General features: G+C 49.7%; 2 protein-coding genes across 2 annotated transcripts in view; both read left to right on the top strand.

The window, feature by feature from the left end:
• Positions 1-20,560, top strand: part of LOC306813838 (Fc receptor-like protein 4) — a gene marked incomplete at its 3' end in the record, with an annotated part of 303,919 nt that overhangs the window by 160,431 nt on the left and 122,928 nt on the right. The gene's annotated exons all lie outside the window — the stretch shown is intronic.
• LOC306813796 (olfactory receptor 14A16-like) lies at positions 15,105-16,037 on the top strand (the record flags this gene model as incomplete). The annotated part of the gene is made up of 1 exon (XM_079329435.1): positions 15,105-16,037. One exon carries the CDS (start codon positions 15,105-15,107, stop codon positions 16,035-16,037), a length of 933 nt encoding a protein of 310 aa, XP_079185561.1.

The raw sequence follows: 20,560 nt of genomic DNA, 5'->3' as shown, positions 1-20,560 counted from the left end.
AACATCAGAGCATCCCCGAGGATGCTGGAAAAGCAATGCAGATGCTGCATTTAAGGGGGTCTGCACTGATTTTTGTCACTGCCTAATTTTTGAGATCGGAGGAATTTTCTTGATTTTTTATCATCCTGAATTAAGAGAGGAATATCACTGTGAAATTTCCCATCGAGGCAACCCAGAGCAGTAGATTAAAAAAAGAAGGAATTTCCCTTTTACACAGCTGCTTCCTGGCAGTGCTCCCTGTAAAATCTCATTGGTAATCTTCAGCATTTAGATGTCATGCTGGGAGCAGCCCTGTACTATGCAGCATCCTCACCATGCAAGGAGAACACTTCCAAGCCTTATCAGTTATCTCCTTCCACCCAGACCTTTTACCCCAGTGCTGGGGCAGCTCCCAGGGCTGTCTGAGACCTGTCCCTGGCTGGCAGAAGTGTCCCTGCCCCAGCACAGTGCCCTTGGCTGCAGGACCCTGCTCTGCAGCACAGCTCTGGGCATCTCTGGCTGCTTTAGACAAGAGAGAATCAGAGAATGCACTCACAGAGTCTGTAGGCATCGGGATTCTCCAGCTTTAGGAGATCACTCCAGGAGCTGCAGCTGCCTTGTCCTGCAGCCAGAGGCTTCCTGTGTCAAGGGCTGGGAGTGATTCTGCCCCAATCACTTACTGAGCATCTTCTCAGCCCTGACTGATTGAAGCTCTTTGTGCCTCTATGCAGTACCTGGGGTGGCTGCAGGCAGTGCCCTCAGCAGAAATGTCTTTTTGAAGCTCTTCTTGGTTGTCAGGATTGCCTTCTGTGCCAGGAGCTCGGCCCAGCTGAGCAGCACAGACACAGCACAGGTAGTTTAATGACCTTCTCAGGGCTTGGGTGCTGTTTACATAAGACTCAGTCCCTCAGAGTATACTCAAAAAACTTCTCAAGAACTCAAAGTGAGCTTTAAAGTCCAAAGTTTCTTGAAGTTTTAATGGGTCCCACTGCAGTATATGATTGAGAAAGTGTCCCCAGGTTCCAGTGAGAGTAGAACACTGGTGGCAGTGATGACAGGAGGGGACAAACAAGGGAAAGGTGTATCTGATGCTGAGCAAACCTGGATGTGTAGAATGATGTGTCCACATACACTTTGGAGTTATCCCACATTGGACCTGAGATCTTAAAAAAATGATGCACACTTTAACACCGAATTAGTGGTAACAAGTCTTAGTCTGATATTTTGGAGATTTGGTTACAGCAGGGCCTCACAGAACCAAGGAGTCACCTATGACACTATGAAACCTCAAGGAATAAAGGGACCTTTTGACACTGTGCAGTTGCATGGAACCAAAATCCTTTTTGTCAGAGTGGGGCCATATAGAATCTGTGGTCACTAGTGACACTGGGAAACCTCATGGAACCAAAAGTACATTGTGATAGAGAAAGGCCTCATGGAACCAAGGGGCCATTGTGACACTGTGGGGCCACATGGAACCAACGGTCCATTGTTACACTGCAGATCCAAGGAGGCCATGATGACACTATGGAATCTCCTGCAGCCATGGGTGCATTGTGACACTGCTGGGCCCCACAGAACCAAGAAGTCCAGTGTGACACTGCAGAATCTCATAGAACAAGGGGACCCTGTTGTACTACAGGACCTTGTGGGACAAAGGGTCCATGGTGACACAGCAGAACTGTTGCTGAGATTATGAAAGCTCATGGAACTAGAAGTCCATTGTGACCAAAGGTGTCACCATTGTGACACTGTAGGGCACCATGGATCCAAGGGATCATTGTGACGCTGTGCCTCGTGAGGCCTCGTGGAACCACAGGCATCATTTTGACACTGCTGGGCCACATGGTCCCATAGAGCCAGTGTGAAACAGCAGGGCTTTGTGAAACCAAAGACCATTGTGGCTTTACAGAGCCTTGTACAGCCGAAGGACCGCTGTGATCCTGCAGGGCACCATGGATCCAAGGAGACCATTGTGACACTGCCAGGCCCTGTGGAATCATGGAGACAATTGTGATGCTGTAGGTTCCCACAGAACCAAGGGGACATGAAAAAGGTCTGGCATACTTGGCCTCACATGGACCACCAGACAGGTCAAAATGAATTTTGCACGACGAGGGCTGCCTCTCATCAGCCCCTGGAGTACTGGGGCTCTGGGCTTTTCTTGCTATGGAAAAGAACTCTCTGTGTTTCTGGTGCCCATGGCCAAAATTGGTACTGCCCCTAAAAAACTCCCTGTATGCAACGGTTTCTCTCAGAGAAAAGCTGCCATGACAACCAGATATGGCTGTCTTTGGCTCTGGTTGTCAGCTCTCATCTGCCCCTGAAGCACTGAGTCTATCCCTTACTTCCTATGGAAAAAAACTGTCTTTCTCATCCAGGGCCAACGGCCAAAACTGAGATTTGGCCTCCCAGATTCTATCTGTCCAAGGATTGCTTCCAGACAGAAGTAGCCGGAACAGAGCGGTCTGGCTGGTCTTGTTCCTCTGGTGATTTTCTTAGATTATGAGCTCAATGTTATCAATTGTAAATGCTTTGGAGAGGGCCCAGAGAACTCCCAAGGTGAGGTATGCAGGCTTCAGTCACACAACCAAAGTAGAGGGACAAAGGAGCTCAGTGCCCAGTGGAGTGGAGACTGAGGACAGTTGAGGAGAGCCATCAGAGTGTTTAAAGAGCTGTTTCAGTGACACTTTTGATATTGTGTAAAACTGCCTAAGAAAGAATGAATGCCAAGTGCAGCTGGGATAGTCCAGACTGGATAGACAATGAAAGGAATTTCCCTCCCAGGACAGGGCTGTGGTGTAACACATCCACTTGAAATAATCTTGAGCATCCCAAGGCTGCCCATGTTCTTCTTCCTGCTCAACCTGCCCCTCAGCGACCTGGGCTCCATCTGCACCACTGTTCCCAAAGCCATGCACAATTCCCGCTGGGACACCAGGAACCTCTTTGACTCAGGATGTGCTGCTCAATTATTTCTCTTTTCGTTCTTCATTGGAGCAGATTAAAACTTCGTGACCATCATGTGCTACAATCTCTACATGTCCATCTGCAATCCCCTGCACTATGGGACCCTCCTGGGCAGCAGAGCTTGTGCCCACATGGCAGCAGCTGCCTGGGCCAGTGCCTATCTCTATTCACTGTTCCACACAGCCAATACATTTTCCCTGCCGCTGTGCCAGGGCATGGCCTTGGGCCAGTTCTTCTGTGAAATCCCACAGATCCTCAAGCTCTCCCTGCTCACACTCAAACTTCAGGGAACTTGGGCTTCTTGCTGTTAAATGTCTGTTTAGCACTCACTTGTTTTGTGTTCATTATTTTCTCCTATGTGCAGATCTTCAGGGCTGTGCTGAGAATCCCCTCTGATCAGGGATGGCACAAAGATATTCCACCTGTCTCCGTCAGCTGGCTGTGTCTCCTGTTTACTAGGACTGGGTTTTTTGCCAACCTGAAGGCCCACTCCATCTCCTCCCCATCTCGGGATCTAGTGGTGTCAGTTCTGTACTCGGTGGTACCTCCAGCTCTGCACCACCACACCCTGCTGGCCACACCATTCCAGATCCAGGCCAGAAGCCTTTGGCCGTCTTGGCCAGCTGGACACATTGCTGGCTCATGTACAACCTGCTGTCCATCAGTGCACCCAGGTCCCTTTCTGCCTGGCTGCTGTTCTATCTCCAGCCTGTAGCATTGCAGGGGTTGTTGTGGCCAAGGGGCAGGACCCAGCATGTGGACTTGTTAAACCTCACCTTGTTGGATTTGGGCCCTGGATCCAGCCTGTCCAGGTCCCTCTGCAGAGCCCTTCTACTCTCCAGAAAACCCACACTCACACCCAGCATGTTGTCACCACGGTCTTACGAGGCCCTAAAATGTCACAATGGTCTCTGTGATTCCATGAGTCCTCCCCTGTTCACAATGCCCCTTTGGTTCCATGGGACTCCTTGATATCCCAAAGTCCCTTAGATCACTGGGCCCCACAGTGTCACAAAGGCATTTTGGTCCCCCAAAGCCCTGCAGTACCACAGTGGATCCTTGGTTCCATGAGGTCTCGCAATACAGTAATAGCCTCATTGGTTCCACAGTGTCACAATGGCCTCTTGGTCCCAAGAGGCACCACAATGTCAAACATGTTTCCTTCATTCCCTGAGTCTATGAGGAGCAGCACTGGACCCTTGGTTCCATAAGACCTCCGAGTGCCACCATCAATTCCTTGGTGCTGCAGTATCACAATAGAGCCCTGGTTACACAAGATCCTGCAATGTCACGAGGGACCCTTGGTTCCATAGGGCATCACAGTGTCAGAATTGTTCCCTTAGTTCCAAGAGTCTTTGCAGTAGAACAATGGCCCCTTGATTCCATTGGGCCCCAGGCTCTCACAAGGCTCTCCTCGGTTCTGCAGTGGTACAATGGCTCCTTGGTTCCACAAGGCCCTGTAGTGTCACAGTGGCCTCTGTGATTCCACGAGGGCCCAGAGTGTCACAATGGATTCTTTGCTTCCATGTAGCCCCACAGTGTCACAGTGGCCCCTTGGCTCTGTGGTGCCATATTGTACACAGTGTCACCATGGTCCTCTCAGTTCCATGAGGCCCTGCAGTGTCACAATGTCCCCTTGCTTCCCCAGGGCCCTGCAGTATCACAATCATCACAGAATCGCCCAGGCTGGAAAAGAACTTTGAGAGCATCACATCCAACCTGTGACCCAACACCAGCTTGTCACCCAGACCATGGCACTCAGTGCCACATCCAGTCTATCCTGAAACACGTCCAGGGATGGTGACTCACCCACTTCCCCGGGCAGCCCATTCCAATGCCCAATCACCCTTTCAGTGAAGAGTATTTCCTAATGCCCAGCCTAAATTTTCCCCTCGTGTAGCTTAATGTTGCTTCCTCTTGTCCTGTGACTGTTCCCTGGAAAAAGAGCCTGACCTCCACCTGGCTGCACCCTCCTGTCAGGGAGTTGCAGAGAGTGATGAGGTCTCACCTGAGCTTCCTCCAGGATAAACATCCCCAACTCCCTCAGCTGATCCTCACAGGGCTTGTGTTCCAGACCCCTCACCAGCCTTGTTGCCCTTCTCTGGACACACTCCAGCGTCTCCATGTCCTTCCTAAATTGGGGGCCCAGAAGTGGACACAGTACTTGAGGTGCTGCCCAACTAGTGCTGAACACAAGGGAAGCATCGCTGTCCTGTTCCTGCTGGCCACACCATTCCTAATCCATTGTAGTTCCAGGTGTTGGATGAGGGAATTAGAGGGAGAGGTTGGGGATAAAGTGGTATTTATTGTCATCCATGAAGGGTCTTGATTTTCATATCTATTCAGACTTCATTAGAAGTTTCAGGGGTTCAATATCAATTGGACATTGCTGGTATCAATCAATAAATACGAAAAGAAATCAGTACAAAATGCTTCTCCCTGCATTGTTTTCAATATAGTATATAGTATATAGTCTATTCACTTTGAATACACTACTGAAATCTGTCTAATTAATCACAGAAGAATTGAAAACTTAAATTATCCTCAGGGGCTTTTCTTGTTTGGGTGTTTTGAACAAATACTTTTGAGTTTTTCTCACTGAATCCCTGAACTGAAGAGGTCAAGAAAGAAGAGTTCAATATTAAGTTTGTTGTGGATTTAACATTGGCCAAATTGCCAGTGCACTCACTAGAATTATTTACTCATTTTCTGCTGTGAGATGGGATTAGGAGAAAGACAAAACTAGCTCAAACTTTAAAGGTACAAAGAAAAAACTTTATTACTAGAAACTACAAGAAAAACAAAATCTCAATAAATTTTTCAGAACATTTCTTTTCTTTCTCTTCTTTTCTTTCACACTGGCAACATACGGAAACGGATCTGTCCATTTACCATCTCTATAAATAGCCTTTCACCAATTTACTTGGGTGAGGAGAACTTTTCATCAGTCTATGGAGATTTTACCACAAGAAAACAGTTTTCTCCTGTCCTCTGTGTCACAGTGAATTAGCCTTTCAGGAGAATGTAAATCTGATCACTGTGCAAAAAATCCCTCCCTCGACTTACAGTTTTCCCATAAATATTTTTGAGGACCATATCAACTTATGAGGCAGCACTCACAGGCTGATGGCCTCCCCTTCCCCTTGGCCCTGGAGTTTTTGGAAAAACTTATCAGGGGCAGCATTCCATCTATGCCATGGGCCGGTCTGGACACTCTGGGGGGAGGGGGAAACAGGCAGGATCTCAGCAGCCAATGGCGCTGTCTAGTAATTCCCCTTTCCCAAGTTACTCAAAATTTGGAAGAGGACAGAAACAGAAGAAATAGAAAACCAGAGAGAAAGACAAAAAAGATACAGAGATACACACTCTTGCATTCCAGTACTGTTCAGACAGAAATTCCAAGAGGAGGTAGGATCAAGATGTGCACATGCCTAGTGGTCTGCCTTAAATTCTCCTTAGTCTTCCTGGGTCCTTCCCCCAGGTAGGACTTTTGGTCATTTAGTCACTCAGGAGCTGGGCTGGGGCTCCAGGGATGAGTGTGGAGCATTGCCTTTGGGGTGACACAGACCACAGGAGCAGGCAGGGACTTGGATTGAGCATGTGCTCCGTGTTTTTTTAAGCCTCTGGTCCCTTATGGGCCTACTGCAAGTGGATATTGTGATTGCTCTGGCAATCAGAGCCTGGGTCAGCACCAGCCCACTGTGTGACTGATTGACAGCTCATCCCAAGGAGTTTGGGACATTGATCTCATCCAGTCTCTGACAGCAACCATGGTGACACTCAGAACCTCATGGAACCGTGGGTCAGTTGATACAAGGGCAGTAGCAGATCCAAGGACACCATGGAGATACCATGGAGCCTCATGGAACCAAAGAGACCATTGTGACACTCTGGTGCCTCATGGATTCAGTGGGACCATTGTGACTCCAGACCCCTATGGAACCAGGGGTCAAGGATGAAGCTCTGGGGCTCATAGAATCAAGCAGCCATTGTGAAACTGATACAGGGAAAATTAAAATTAAAATTAATGAGTTAAGGGTAAAAATACAGGAGGATGCTTTAACTAGAAGGGGACTGGCAAGATTCTCTGAGTGCTTAACATTCACTGTCTTTGCAAGAACAGGACAGAGCAAGGCTTCAAGATAAGATAGAGGGCCATGAATGTGCAAGCAGGATGGAAGAGTGAGGCCCATTCCAGATAACGGGTATTCCTGAGACCCTTGAACCAGCAAAAACTGGTATTAAGGTCTGGAAAGGAACCTAAGACTAATATGCAAAGAAGGTGAGTTTAAAAGTTCAAACTGAGAGGAAGACTGCTTACTTCATCCCAGACAGCCACCAGAACAACCAACAAGAAGCAGTGTGCAATCAAAAAGTGCAGTGAAGCTAATTTTAATATGAAGCAGGGACAGGGGGGATTAGGAAATTAATATGTATTAGGCATATTGTGCAATCCTAGTTTGTAGAGAATAAAAAGAGGCGCAGGTTGCCAAAGGTGTGCATGTTTTTGGAGGAGCTATCCCCCATGCACCTCAGTGCTGAATAAAATACATACCTATAATTTACTTTGTGGGTTATAAAGTTTTTCTGTGCATCAATTTGGGTGACTCCGCTGCTCCCCTATGATTTCAGGGTGCCCTCTTTGCCCACCTCTGAGCTGGAGCCGGTGCAGAATGCCACCTGCACCAACCACACAGACCAAAGCACCTGGGTGTACCTGTGCTGCATCATCTCTTGAGGTAACTCAGGGCTCCCTCCCACCTCTGGGGCCCTCGCCTGGAGTTTTGGGGTAACCCTGAATGTTCGAGTGCCCCCAACAGCCCCCCCACCACGGAGGGTCATCTGTGTCCATGTTGACTGAAAGGATGCAACAGTGGCCATTATCTTTTCCCAGCCCATCCAGGAGAGTCGGGATGCTTGGGTGCTCCAAACATCACCTAAACATCCACAAAAATCACCTGGATACATCTGGGTAGCCCACAGTATATCCTAGATCACAGCAAAAATCACTTGGATACACCTGGGTACCTCTTGGATAACTGGATCACCCAAAACCCCTAGGGCCCCCTAGAACTGGTGTCCCCAAAATCCACATTGCTTTGACTGGGTGGACCTGGTTTCCATAAATTCCCATTGACTTCAATGGCTAAACCCAGTGCCCCTAAAATTTTGTTACTAAAAATCTCGATTTTGGCTTCAGAATTCCCAGAATTTGAACTGAAAATGGAGATTTTTGGGCTTACCTGGGGGCACAGCTCCAACACAGGTCACAGGTGTGGGATCAGGGATTCGAAATTGGCTTCCAGGAATTCATCCAGGACTTCCACAGAATCAGCATCATGATCCTGGAAGGGAAATTCCTGGAATTGAGCCCAACATTTCCCCCAGATTTACCCAAATTGTCCCATTTTAGCACCAAAAATCCACAAAGTCCTGTTGAATTCAATGGATAGACTAGGTGTCCCTAAATCCACCTAGACTTAAACAGGGTAGACCTGGTGTCTTTAAATCCCTATTGATTTCTTTTGGGTAGACCTAGCATCTTGGAATCCCTATTGATTTCAATTGGCAGGCCTGATATCCAAAATATGCCAGTCAGATCATTATAACAAAAGATGAGCAACTGAGAGACATTGTAAAAGACAGTTTATTGCTTTATTGCACCAGTCTCATAGAAGGGTGAGACATTAAAGGTGTTACACCAAATATCATAATATCGGAAGCCATCTCATTCTTAGTTACAATGCCTTAGACTATATTTTTAGCCAATCACATACTTCTATGAACTTTGCTAATGTCTTTTATCACCAGTTGCTTTCTTCCCACGGCTTTGCTGCCATGTCAATTTTTCAACTAATGATATAACACTTCACAAACTTGTAATGATACATCTTAAACTTCCAACTAACTAACTAACCAACTAACTGACTAACACCACCCTGTCACCCAGACCATGGCACTCAGTGCCACATCCAGTCTATGCTGAAACTCTTCCTGGGACAGTGACTCATCCATCTCCCTGGGAAGCCCATTCAAATGCCCAATCACCTTCTTTGTGAAGAATATTTATTCATGTCCAGCCTAAACCTTCTTTGGGGCAGCTTTAAGTCTGTGTCCTCTTGTCCTGTCACTGTTCCCTAGGGAAAGAGCCCAACTCCACCTGGCTGCACCCTCCTGTCAGGAAGTTGTAGAGGGTGATGAGATCTCCTCTGAGACTCGTCCAGGATAAACATCCCCAACTCCCTCAGCTACTACTCACAGGACTTGTGTTCCAGATCCCTCACCAGCCTTGTAGCCCTTCTCTGGACACTCACCAGCTCCTCCATGTCATTCCTAAATTGGGGGCCTAGAACTGGACACAGCACTTGAGGTGCTGCCCAGCCACTGCTGAGCACAGGGCAAGAATCACTGCTCTGGGCCTGCTGGTTGCACTGCTCCTGGTCCACAGGAGTCTGAGGGGCTGGATGAGGGAAATGGTGAGGAGCAGATGGAGATGGGGACAAAGTGTGATTGATTGACCATCATGAAGGGTCTTGATTTTCATATCTATTCAGACTGCATTAGAAGGTGCTGGGGTCAATATCAGTTGGACAGTTCTGATATCCATCTATAAACAGGAAAAAAATCAGGAGAAAGCACTTCTCTCGGCATTGTATTCAATATAGTATATTCACTTGGAATACACTTTTGAAATCTATCCAATTAACCACCAAAGATTTGAAAACTTAAGTTATCCCCAGGAGCTTTTCTTATGGGTGTTTTTAACAAATGTGTATGAGCCTTTGTCACTGAATTCTGGAACTGAAGAGCTCAAGAAAGAAGAGGCCTCTGGAGTAGTAAAATTCATCAGCATCCTCCAAGTGGCTGAGGATCCATCCTCATCAGATCAGGAATGATGGAACAGAAATAGGAACAGATGACGCACTGATCACCCGCTGACTGATCACACCTGCTGACCTTACCCACTGACCACATCCCACTCACCACCCAAATGACCATACCTCCAATGATCACACCCACTGACCATAACCACTACACACACTCACTGACCACACCCAAATCCTAGAAACCAGTGCCAACACCCCACTGACCACACCCACTGACCACCCCAATGACAAATCTCATTGACCACACCCCCCTGACCAACCCAACGACAATCCCTCCGAAAATACCGAGCACACGCAGTCCTGATTATTTCTGCTCTCTCCTCTAAATTATTAGAAATTCCCCTTCTCCAATAGCTCAAACAGCTGGCTGCTTCCTTCTCCTATTTTACCAGGCAGAAATTCCACAAATACATACTTGTATCTCAAATACTGAAAGTTAAACTACAAGGGGAGCCTTATAATTCATTTTACCAAGCTGGCACCATTCCCAGTCTTTTTCAAAAATATCCAAATTCTCCGGCTTTAAACCTTACCCACAGACTGGACTCACTATCTCGAACTGATCATGTGCTACATCCCAATTATAGAATCTCAGGAGTTCCAGGCCACACCTGGGGCACATAGGTCTCCTTTTATTAGATATACAATACCATCCCTTGTTGCACCCTCTACAGAGGCGAAGGACCCAACTTGGTTGTCATCCTGGTCCACAATGAAAAATAATCAGCCCACACAAAAAGCAAGGAGTTACCCTTATTAGTCCCCACCGTTGTGGGTTTCTGAAATTATTCTCAACTGGTGGTAATTCCCAGTCAAAAGCCAAATAATTCCTTGGTCGAAGATAGCCCTTTCAGAAACTGTCCAGGAAACACCCAAGCGATGAGCACCCATCAATTATTGATGATTAAGATGACCAGAGCCATCAGGAAATCTACATCTGAATGCCAGCTTCCCATAAACCAAGATCTGCATTCACCAAATTCATCATTTCCCAGACATGGTTTTGTCCAGCCCAACACAGAGAAAGACTACATGAATGTGTGCAACAACAAAAAGAAAGACCTCTGCTCCAGGCTATGAAAAACTGTATAAAAACTGGACTGACCTAGGTGGCTTTGTGAGCACTGGGGGATCCGATGCGATAGAGGTTGGATCAGAGTGTGCTCACCCGGCGCCAATCCCCGGCTCAGTGCTGTCCCTTTTTGATTGTGGGTAAGGAGGACCGTATTTCAGTCGCAAAATAAATTATCACTCATTCTAATTATATTTAATTTGGCTTAATCTCGTTTATAACACCCTCATCTATAGCCTGAGGAATCAGGAGCTTGAGGATGCCCTGAGGAATATGACCACTCTATGTTTCCAGAAACAATCAAGTGCCTGTTTGTTTCAGCATAGCATTCAGAATGGAACTCATTACAGACTGCCCAGACTGCTTAGTTCCATGTGTTTTTTTTTGGTGTGTTCTACTTTTTTTTTTTTTTTTTTTTTTTTTTTACTTTTCATAGTATTTTCCATAAAGGGATGCCTTTAGTCACAGTATTGCTACATCAGTATCTACTGTGCTTGTGTTCAGCATAGACAGTAAGGAGCCATGATCATTGTGCATTGAGGTAAAATAAAGTGTCCTGCTCTGCCCTGTGTGACCCAGGTGCTTCCCCAGCCCTTCTTTGTCTCTGTAAGGGCAGTGCCTGTGAGCAGAGGTGGAGGGACTCCCAGCACGGCAGCACAGCTAGGGACAATGGCCCTGGCTCTTCCCACATCTGCTCTTCCCAACTCCACCCTCTCCTTGCCAGCTCTTCTGTGGTTGTAATGCCGCAGTGCTCTGGCAGCTTGGTCACTGTCCTGCTGCGTGTCCCTGCTGTAAGCACAGGCAGGGACAGGCCATGGGCACTGCTGGGACACAGCTGGGCTCCAGCACAGCAGCTCCACTAGTAAAGAGATCTTCTGAGGGCAGGGCAGGAAGGCTTTGTTCTCCTCCAGAGTCACTCTCAGGAACAGGCCCAAAGAACAGACTCTGAAGAGGCTCCTTGTGTTCCCTGTTCTCCAAGGGCTCAGTGACATGAGATCAGGGTCCCAGTGTGGCTGTCAAGGGACTCAGGTCTGGGTCAGGTTTAGCTTGTTGGTGGCCAGTTCCCTTCAGATGGTGAATGGTGTGTGCTGAACCTTCCTGGGGCTCTGCAGCTTGTCCTAGAGTTGATGGCAGGGCAATGTTTGTCTGCAGGGCCTTGGGAGCTGCTGGGAGAGCACAGGGGACCTGCAGGGACAGGGTGTGCCAGGGAGCAGCAGGGAGTGAAGCTCACTGGGCACAAGCCTGCCCACAGTGGGGTCACCCCTAGATCAAGGACTGAATGTCTGCTGTGACCAGGAGAGCTCTGCAGCCCCAGGGACACAGCAGGCACAGGGAAAGGAGTCTGGCACTGAGTGCTCTGAGCCTCAGGCACCTTCCCCAGGAGGATGCAGGGCAGCCCCAAGGCCATCTGGCAGCCCTGGAACAAGGCAGGCACCTCTGAGCCCCTGCATGGCCCCAGCAGAGCCTGTGTGGAAGGGGCTCAGTGCAGGGAGCACCATCAGCTGCCTCTGTGTCCCAGGCTGAGTAGCAGAGCCCAGCAGAGGCAGCCCAGGGCCCTGGGCAGCACAGCCACCGTGCTCTGCAGAGCAGCAGCCCCAGCTCGGGCTCTGGGAGCAGGGCAGGGGTTGCAACAGTGGCTGCTCAGGCCAGCACAGACGTGTTCCCCTGGCACAGGCTCTGTGGGCAGCTGGCATGTGCCAGGAGCAGATCAGGAGCCCCTGGGGTGCAGAGGAGCCCTGGCAAGAGGCTGCCCTGTCCCTGGGGCAGCAGCAGCTGCCTGAGGAGCCCCGGGGCCAACTCTCTGCTGCTGTGCTGGGCAGGGGGGCTGGCCCTGGGGCTGCAGGAGCTGCCCGGGCTGAGCATCTGCTGAGCATTCCAGACACAGAGTGGCTGTCCCTGACCTGCAGTGCCTCCAGTTCAGCTGCAGGAGGTCATTGTGTATTTTAGAGTAAGATTGTCACCTTGTGACAAAACTTACAATTGCAGCAAACTGGTGATTTTTCCCTGTGTTTTCTGTGTTGTTAACTGAATGGAATATATCAAACTTCAGCACGGAGGTTGGTAGCTTTGGACTGGAAAGAGTCTGCACAAGGGGGTCTGGACATTCAAGAGAGAAGAGGAATTGCTTGCTTTTGAGGGTGTTATGAGGCTTTTGGGGCTTCTAGAAGTTGGCACTCTGCATGGTTATTGTTACAGTGCAAGATTTGTGAAAAACTTTGTTATTATTCCTCTGAGAGACGGCAAGGTCTATGCCCTCAGTGTAAATCGAGACATCCTAACCAAGCTGATTTTGAACCTAAGATCCGAAAGTTTGTGTGTGGCAAATCACATTCAATACCTGCAACTCAGGCATGTGTGTGGGAGAAAGACTGGGAAAGGACTGTGAGGCTGTGTGGAGAGAGATTTGGGTGGAAACAGGATAAGACAAGAAGGAGGAGGTAATGAGTACTAGACAAAGCAAGGAGATTTCTAAGGCTGGTCCTTTAGTCTGTATTTTGACACACTGGAAAGAGTTAGTAGGGTATGAGGGCACTGAAAAATAGCAAAGTTTGATCAACAGACATATCCCTCAGCAGAATCCATTAAAACTTCAGGAAAATTTGGTGTTCCAATTAAACTTTCAACTCTTGAGAAGTTTCTTTATCATACTGAGGGACTTAATCTGATGTAAACAGCACCAAATTCCTGTGAGGGTCATTAAAATCCTTGTGCTGTGTGTGTTCTGCTGAGCTGGGCTGGTCTCCTGGCACAGAGGCAGCTCCCAGGCTCAACCAGGAAAAGCTTCAAAAAGACATTTCTGCTGAGGAGCACCTCCTCTCCCAGCCCAGCAGGGCTTAGGGCACTGCCTGCAGGCACTGAGGAGACAGGAGCCAGGCACAGACAGGCTGAAGGCAATCAGGACTGGGAAGACATTGAGCTGAGACTTCACTTGGGGAAACATCTTCACAGCCCTCGACCTGGTGAGTGTGTGGGTGCAGGGCAATGTCCCCTGTGCTCCTGGAGGGATCTCCTGGAGCCAGCACAGCCCACAGCCTGTGGGATGTGTCAGGAGGACTCTCCCAGTTTCTCTGAGGCACAGGAGGAGGAGGAGGATGTGCAGCAGAGCGGGGCTGCCCTGGGCACTGTCAGAGGGACAGGGCAGGATGGCTCCTGCTGCCAGGGATGGCTGCAGGGGCTGAAGCTGGGGCTGCAGCAAGGGCTGCCCAGGGCTCTCCTGCAGAGCAGCTCCTGCAGCCCTCAGGGCTCTTGACCAGCCCAGGGCATGTGCACGTGCCAGGGGCAGCTCTCAGCCTGCCTGGCAGCTCCCCATGGGCTGTGGGGAGAAGTTGGAGGTGGAAGGAGTGACCCCCATCAGGACAGATTCCTCCTGCTGTGGAGATGGTGTTGCATGGCCAGGGCTGCTCTCAGCTTTCTCCTCAAGGCAAGGGAAGGGGGCTGTCAGGTGTGTCTGTGTCACTGAGCCTTGTGCACTGTCCCACTGAGGATCAGCAGATCTGCCTCAGATCTCCCTCACAAAGTGCCTCTTCACCCTCCTCTGCCTAAAGACAGCAGTAGCAGCACCTTGGCTTGCAGCATCTCAGTTTGTCTGAGCTGTCCTTAAGGCCCTGCTGGCAGGCAGATGTCCCTGAGCAGTGCCCTGTGCTGGGAGGTATGTGCAGGGCAGAGATGAGACCCCAGGGGTGGGCTGGGCTCTGGGAGCACTGGCAGGGACAAGCTTTGGTTGCAGAGAAATAGCTCTGGCAGTAGAGAGCCACACCAGCCCTGAATATCCCTCCCTGTCCATCTGCAGAGGAAAAAAAGGTGGGGGTTTAGAGAGATTCATTTTGAAACTGGAGTCTGAAAAAGTTTTTTATGAAAATTTTATGTGTGAGAACTTTTTAAAAGCAGGAGGTAATGAGCAAAGGGCAGATGTGTAGGATCAGCAGGTCTGACTGCACAGGGGCACAAAGAGGCCTTTTATACCAAAGGGATCCTAAAAGCTCTGGCTGAGAGCAATACTGAATTTCAGCCAGCAACACAGCAGCAAAACCATAACCTCAAAAAAAAAAAAAAAAAAAAAAAAAATTGCAAATTCCTACCAAAGTATGAGAAGATAATTTGAAAGGATTCTAAAGAATATTTTGTAGGATTGGCTCAAAGAATTCCCACCTTGTCAAAGTCTTCTTTCAACAGCTCAGAATGCCCAGAGTGGAGCGATGTCCAACAGCAGCTCCATCAGCCACTTCCTCCTGCTGCCATTGGCAGACACGCGGCAGCTGCAGCTCCTGCACTTCTGCCTCTTCCTGGGCATCTCCCTGGCTGCCCTCCTGGCCAACGGCCTCATCATCAGCGCCATAGCCTGTGGCCACCACCTGCACACCCCCATGTTCTTTTTCCTGCTCAACCTGGCCCTCACTGACTTAGGCTGCATCTGCACCACTGTGCCCAAAGCCATGCACAATTCCCTCTGGGACACCAGGAATATCTCCTATGAAGGGTGTGTCATCCAGCTTTTTTTATTGCTGTTTTTCCTTTCAGCAGAGTTTTCCCTCCTGACCATCATGTGCTACGATCGCTACGTGTCCATCTGCAAACCCCTACACTACGGGACCCTCCTGGGCAGCAGAGCTTGTGCCCACATGGCAGCAGCTGCCTGGGCCAGTGGCTTTCTCAATGCTCTGCTGCACACGGCCAATACATTTTCCCTGCCCCTGTGCCATGGCAATGCCCTGGGCCAGTTCTTCTGTGAGGTCCCACACATCCTCAAACTCACCTGCTCTAATTCCTACCTCAGGGATCTTGGGTTCCTTGCTCTTAGTGCATTTGTATCATTTGGTTGTTTTGTGTTCATTGTTTTCTCCTATGTGCAGATCTTCAGGGCTGTGCTGAGGATCCCCTCTGAGCAGGGACGGCACAAAGCCTTTTCCACCTGCCTCCCTCACCTGGCCGTGGTCTCCCTGTTCCTCAGCACTGCCATATTTGCCAATTTGAAGCCCATCTCCATCTCCTCCCCATCCCTGGATCTGGCAGTGTCATTTCTGTACTCAGTGGTGCCTCCAGCCCTGAACCCCCTCATCTACAGCCTGAGGAACCAGGAGCTCAAGGCTGCAGTGTGGACACTGATGACTGGCTGCTTTCAGGAACATTAAAATGCTGGCTAGGTTCTTAAAATCACAGAATAACAGCCATCTTTGATACTTCATCTTGGTTTGGTTGTGGGGTTATTTTTCCTTTGTTTTAGTTTTATCATATTGTCCATTAAAAAAGCTACTCTGTGTTCCATTGCTCATTATGTTTCTCCATCTTCCCTGTGGCCACAAAATGTGTCAATAAAGGGTCGCAGTCTTCGTGGCTTTAAACACACTGAAGGATTTCTCTCCCAGCCAAGTTTTCTCCAGAGATGCCCCTTTTGTTCCCATCTCTGGAGCTGCAGCAGCAACTGCACCCTGGGGGTGGCAGTGTCAGGGCTGCAGCAGGGACAGGCCATGGGCACTGCTGGGCCAGCACTGACGCCTCAGGGCAGGGCCTGGGGGCTCCAGGCTCCTTGCTCAGGCTCTCTCCAGAACACTTGGCCAGGCCAATGCTGAGCAGAGAAAACCCCTGTGAGCAGCCCCAGGCTGGCAATGGGCAGACTGGGGGCAAAGAGCATGGCTGGTGCTCTGCAAGGTCCCTGCAAGGGGGAGACCCTAGCAAGGAGCAGCAGAGCAGGGGCTGATCCATCCCCACTGCGCTGGACAGCCCAGGGCAGCGTCCCAGAGCGTCCTCATGCACCTGCCAACAACATCTCCCCTCTGCAGCCCTGGCCTCTCCCCCAGCTCACACAGGTTCCGCATCCTTGCAGGCACAGACATGGCAGCACTGACTCAAGAGCCCCTGTTTGCACTGCACAGAGCAGGCGTCAGCACCCCCATGGTGCTGCTGTGGGGAGATGGAGCTGAGTGAGCACAAATGCCATCAGCCCCTGGGGCCAGCAAGGGCTGGGGGACGGGAGGGAAACCACTCAGGTTTGTAGTGACCTCTGCAGTCGGCCTGAAAGTTTGTTTCCATGAGCTGTGATTTTCCTGTCCCACTGCAGACGTTGTTGCTCAGATCCAGGGCTGCCTTGCAGCCACACTCACACAGCTCTGAGAATTTCCTTTACTTGACCTTTGTTTTCTTTACTCTTTTTAGCTCCAGATTTCTTCCTCTTGCCCATTATTCTAACCTCCCCTGTATACAGCCCATCCCTGTTTGTCCTTTCCTCTCTGGACCCCATTTTCAGTACTTGAGTTGACACCATGGGAACTTCCCGTGGAAAGCAGGATCATCCTACAAGTGCTTCAGGAATTGTCTGCAGGCTCCTGCAGTGCCTCGTGCTGCTCCCTTGCCACAGGCACCACAGACCAGGGGGGCACATCTGGGCTGCTGTGTCTGGGTGTGGGGCTCTCTGTTCTGGGCAGTGAGGAGGGGCTGGAGAGGCTCTGCAGGACTGACAGGATGGGCTTTGGGGCTGTGAGGAGAAGCTGAGGGACCTGGGCTGCTGGACCTTCTGAAGAGGAGGCCCAGGACTCATCCTGCAACTGCTCCAGAGGTGGTTTCAGAGAATCACAGAATCAGCCAGGCTGCAAAAGACCTTGGAGAACATCAAGTCCAAGCTGTGTCCTGACACCACCTTGTCTGTCCTGAGCCTCCTCTTGTCCAAGATAAACAACCTCAACTCCCTCAGTGATTCCTCACAGGATTTGTGTTCCAGACCCCTCACCAGCCTTGTTGCCCTTCTCTGGATACACTACATCCCCTCCATGTCCTTCTTAAAAGCGGGGTCTCATAACTGGACACATCATTCGAGGTGCTGCCCAACCAGTGGCGAGCACAGGGGAAGAATCACTGCCCTGGTCCTGCTGGCCCCACCATTCCTGACCCAGGCCAGGAGCCTTAGGCCTTCTTGGTCACCAGGGCATACTGCTGGCTCATGTCCAGCCTGCTGTCCATCAGTGCCCTAGGTCTTTATCTGCCTTGATGCTGTCCAGCCACCCTGTTATGGGTTATGTTTTGACTAGCTCCTCTCCCTACCCCCCACCATGGAGCTGCCGGCCCCTCCCCCGGGCTGTTTTATCTAGCTGGGTGTTTTTCGGCTTTTGGGGCTTTTTGCTGCTGCTTCTGCTGCTCGCTGCTTTGGCTGCTGCTTGCCACTGCTTCTGCTGCCCCCCTGACCCCCTCCCCTCCGCTGCTTCAGCTTCTTTTCCCCCCCCGGCTGCCTAAACTGCCCCTCTCTCTCCCTCCCCCCCATCCCTAAGATTTGCACCGGCTCCAGAGGACACAGATCTGAACTTTGGAGACCACCTCTGGAAGTCTGCCAAAGAAGCTCTGCTGCCCTTCCCGGCGAAGATCTGCCGAGTTCATCTCAATCTGAGTCTGTGCTGGGAAGTGTTTCTTTTGTATTTTGTTAATAAACAGTTTTTTCCACTTTCCCCTGAAGAAAATTCTTTCCGAGCTTGGTGAAGGAAGGAATTGTAAGGGGGGGAGGGGACCCTTTGGAGGTCTTTTTCCTAAAATTTGTCCCAAACTTGGACAAATTATTTTGGTGGCCCGTAAGGGGAAACCAGAAAAAGTGGAAAAAACTTTATTCTAATAATATTTTGTTTTCAACTGTTGGTATTGGTATGTCTATTGAATCCAGAATGTCTTTTGTTGTGGGAGCCTGCCTGTATGGGTGGTTATTAAGTTTCTTTGAAGTGTTAATACCGTTGTGGTTGTTGGGCTTGTTTACTTATCCAGAGATAGCTCCGGTGCTCTCTTTAATACGAAGTTTTTGTATTAAAGGGGTATTAACCAAAATACTCATCGGGCTAGGCTTAGTGATAATGGCATATAACAGATTTATAAGAATGTTAGAATCGGCTTCAGGAATATATAAATCATGGCTTGTGTTATTTCTTAGAGGAGAAGCAGGAAAAGAGGATTTTCTGCCTTTATTTCCTTTCCTCTCCTCTGAATTAGTTACATCACACTGCCTCAGACCCGCCAGGGAAAACGTTATGTGCTGACCATGGTAGAAGCCACCACCGGATGGTTGGAGACCTACCCTGTGTCCCATGCCACTGCTCGCAACACCATCCTGGGCCTGGAAAAGCAGGTCCTTTGGAGGCATGGTACCCCTGAGAGAATTGAGTCAGACAATGGGACTCATTTCAAAAATAAGCTTGTCAACACCTGGGCTAGGGAACATGGTGTTAAGTGGGTGTACCATATCCCTTACCATGCACCAGCTGCAGGTAAAGTGGAGAGGTACAATGGATTGTTGAAAACCACATTAAAGGCATTGGGTGGGGGATCTCTAAAAAACTGGGAGCAGCACCTGGCAAAAGCCACTTGGTTAGTCAACACTCGAGGTTCCACCAACCGAACAGGTCCCGCCCAGTCTGAAGGCCTTAATTTAATAGATGGAGATAAAGTCCCAGTGGCCCATGTTAGAGGGTTGCTAGGGAAGACAGTATGGATTCATCCTGCCTCGAGTACAGGCAAACCCATTCGTGGGATTGCCTTTGCTCAAGGACCAGGATGTACTTGGTGGATTATGCAGAAGGATGGAACAACCTGCTGTGTACCTCAGGGAGATCTGATTATAGGACAAAGTTGTACACAAATATTATTGTTGAATGCCACTACCATTGTATGCCAGATTTTATGAATAGAAGGAAATGTGTAAGTGACAAAGGCCTGAGCAAGTGAGAAGGAGGAGATGTGTAAGTGTTGAAGGTTTTGAGCAAGTCAGAGGAAGTTTGTGCCTAGTAAGTGTGTATCCCAATCGTTTGTCAATGATCACGATGTGGGATAAGGGGTGGAATGTTATGGGTTATGTTTTGACTAGCTCCTCTCCCTACCCCCCACCATGGAGTGCCGGCCCCTCTCCCGGGCTGTATTATCTAGCCGGGTGTTTTTCGGCTTTTGGGGCTTTTTGCTGCTGCTTCCGCTGCTCGCTGCTTTGGCTGCTGCTTGCCACTGCTTCTGCTTCTGCTGCCCCCCTGCCCCTCTCCCCTCCGCTGCTTCAGCAGCTTTCCCCCCCCCCCCCCCCCCGGCTGCCTAAACTGCCCCTCTCTCCCCCCCCCCCCCCCCATCCCTAAGATTTGCACCGGCTCCAGAGGACACAGATCTGAACTTCGGAGACCACCTCTGGAAGTCTGCCAAAGAAGCTCTGCTGCCCTGCTGCCCTTCCTGGCGAAGATCTGCCGAGTTCATCTCAATCTGGGTCTGTGCTGGGAAGTGTTTCTTTTGTATTTTGTTAATAAACAGTTTTTTCCACTTTCCCCTGAAGAAAATTCTTTCCGAGCTTGGTGAAGGAAGGAATTGTAAGGGGGGGAGGGGACCCTTTGGAGGTCTTTTTCCTAAAATTTGTCCCAAACTTGGACACACCCTCTCCCCAGCTTGTAGCACTGCAGGTGTTGTTGTGGGCAAAGTGCAGGACTCAGCTCTTGGTCTTGTTAAACCTCACCTTATTGGATTTGGGCCCTTTATCCAGCCTGTCTAAGTGTTAAGGGAGGTTGGACTCCCAGCCAACTTGGTGTCACCTGGATAACACGAGGGCCTAGACTGCCAAAATGGTCTCCATTATTCCATGAGGCCTCCCAGTGTCACAATATCCCTTTGCTTCCTTGGGAGCCCTTGGCATCACAAAGTCCCTCAGATCCTTGGG

This window comes from Erithacus rubecula (assembly GCF_903797595.1).
Source record: "Erithacus rubecula genome assembly, chromosome: 33".
Taxonomy (NCBI): domain Eukaryota; kingdom Metazoa; phylum Chordata; class Aves; order Passeriformes; family Muscicapidae; genus Erithacus; species Erithacus rubecula.
Note: the sequence above shows the minus strand (reverse complement) of the source record. Positions and strands in the feature narration are given on the sequence as shown.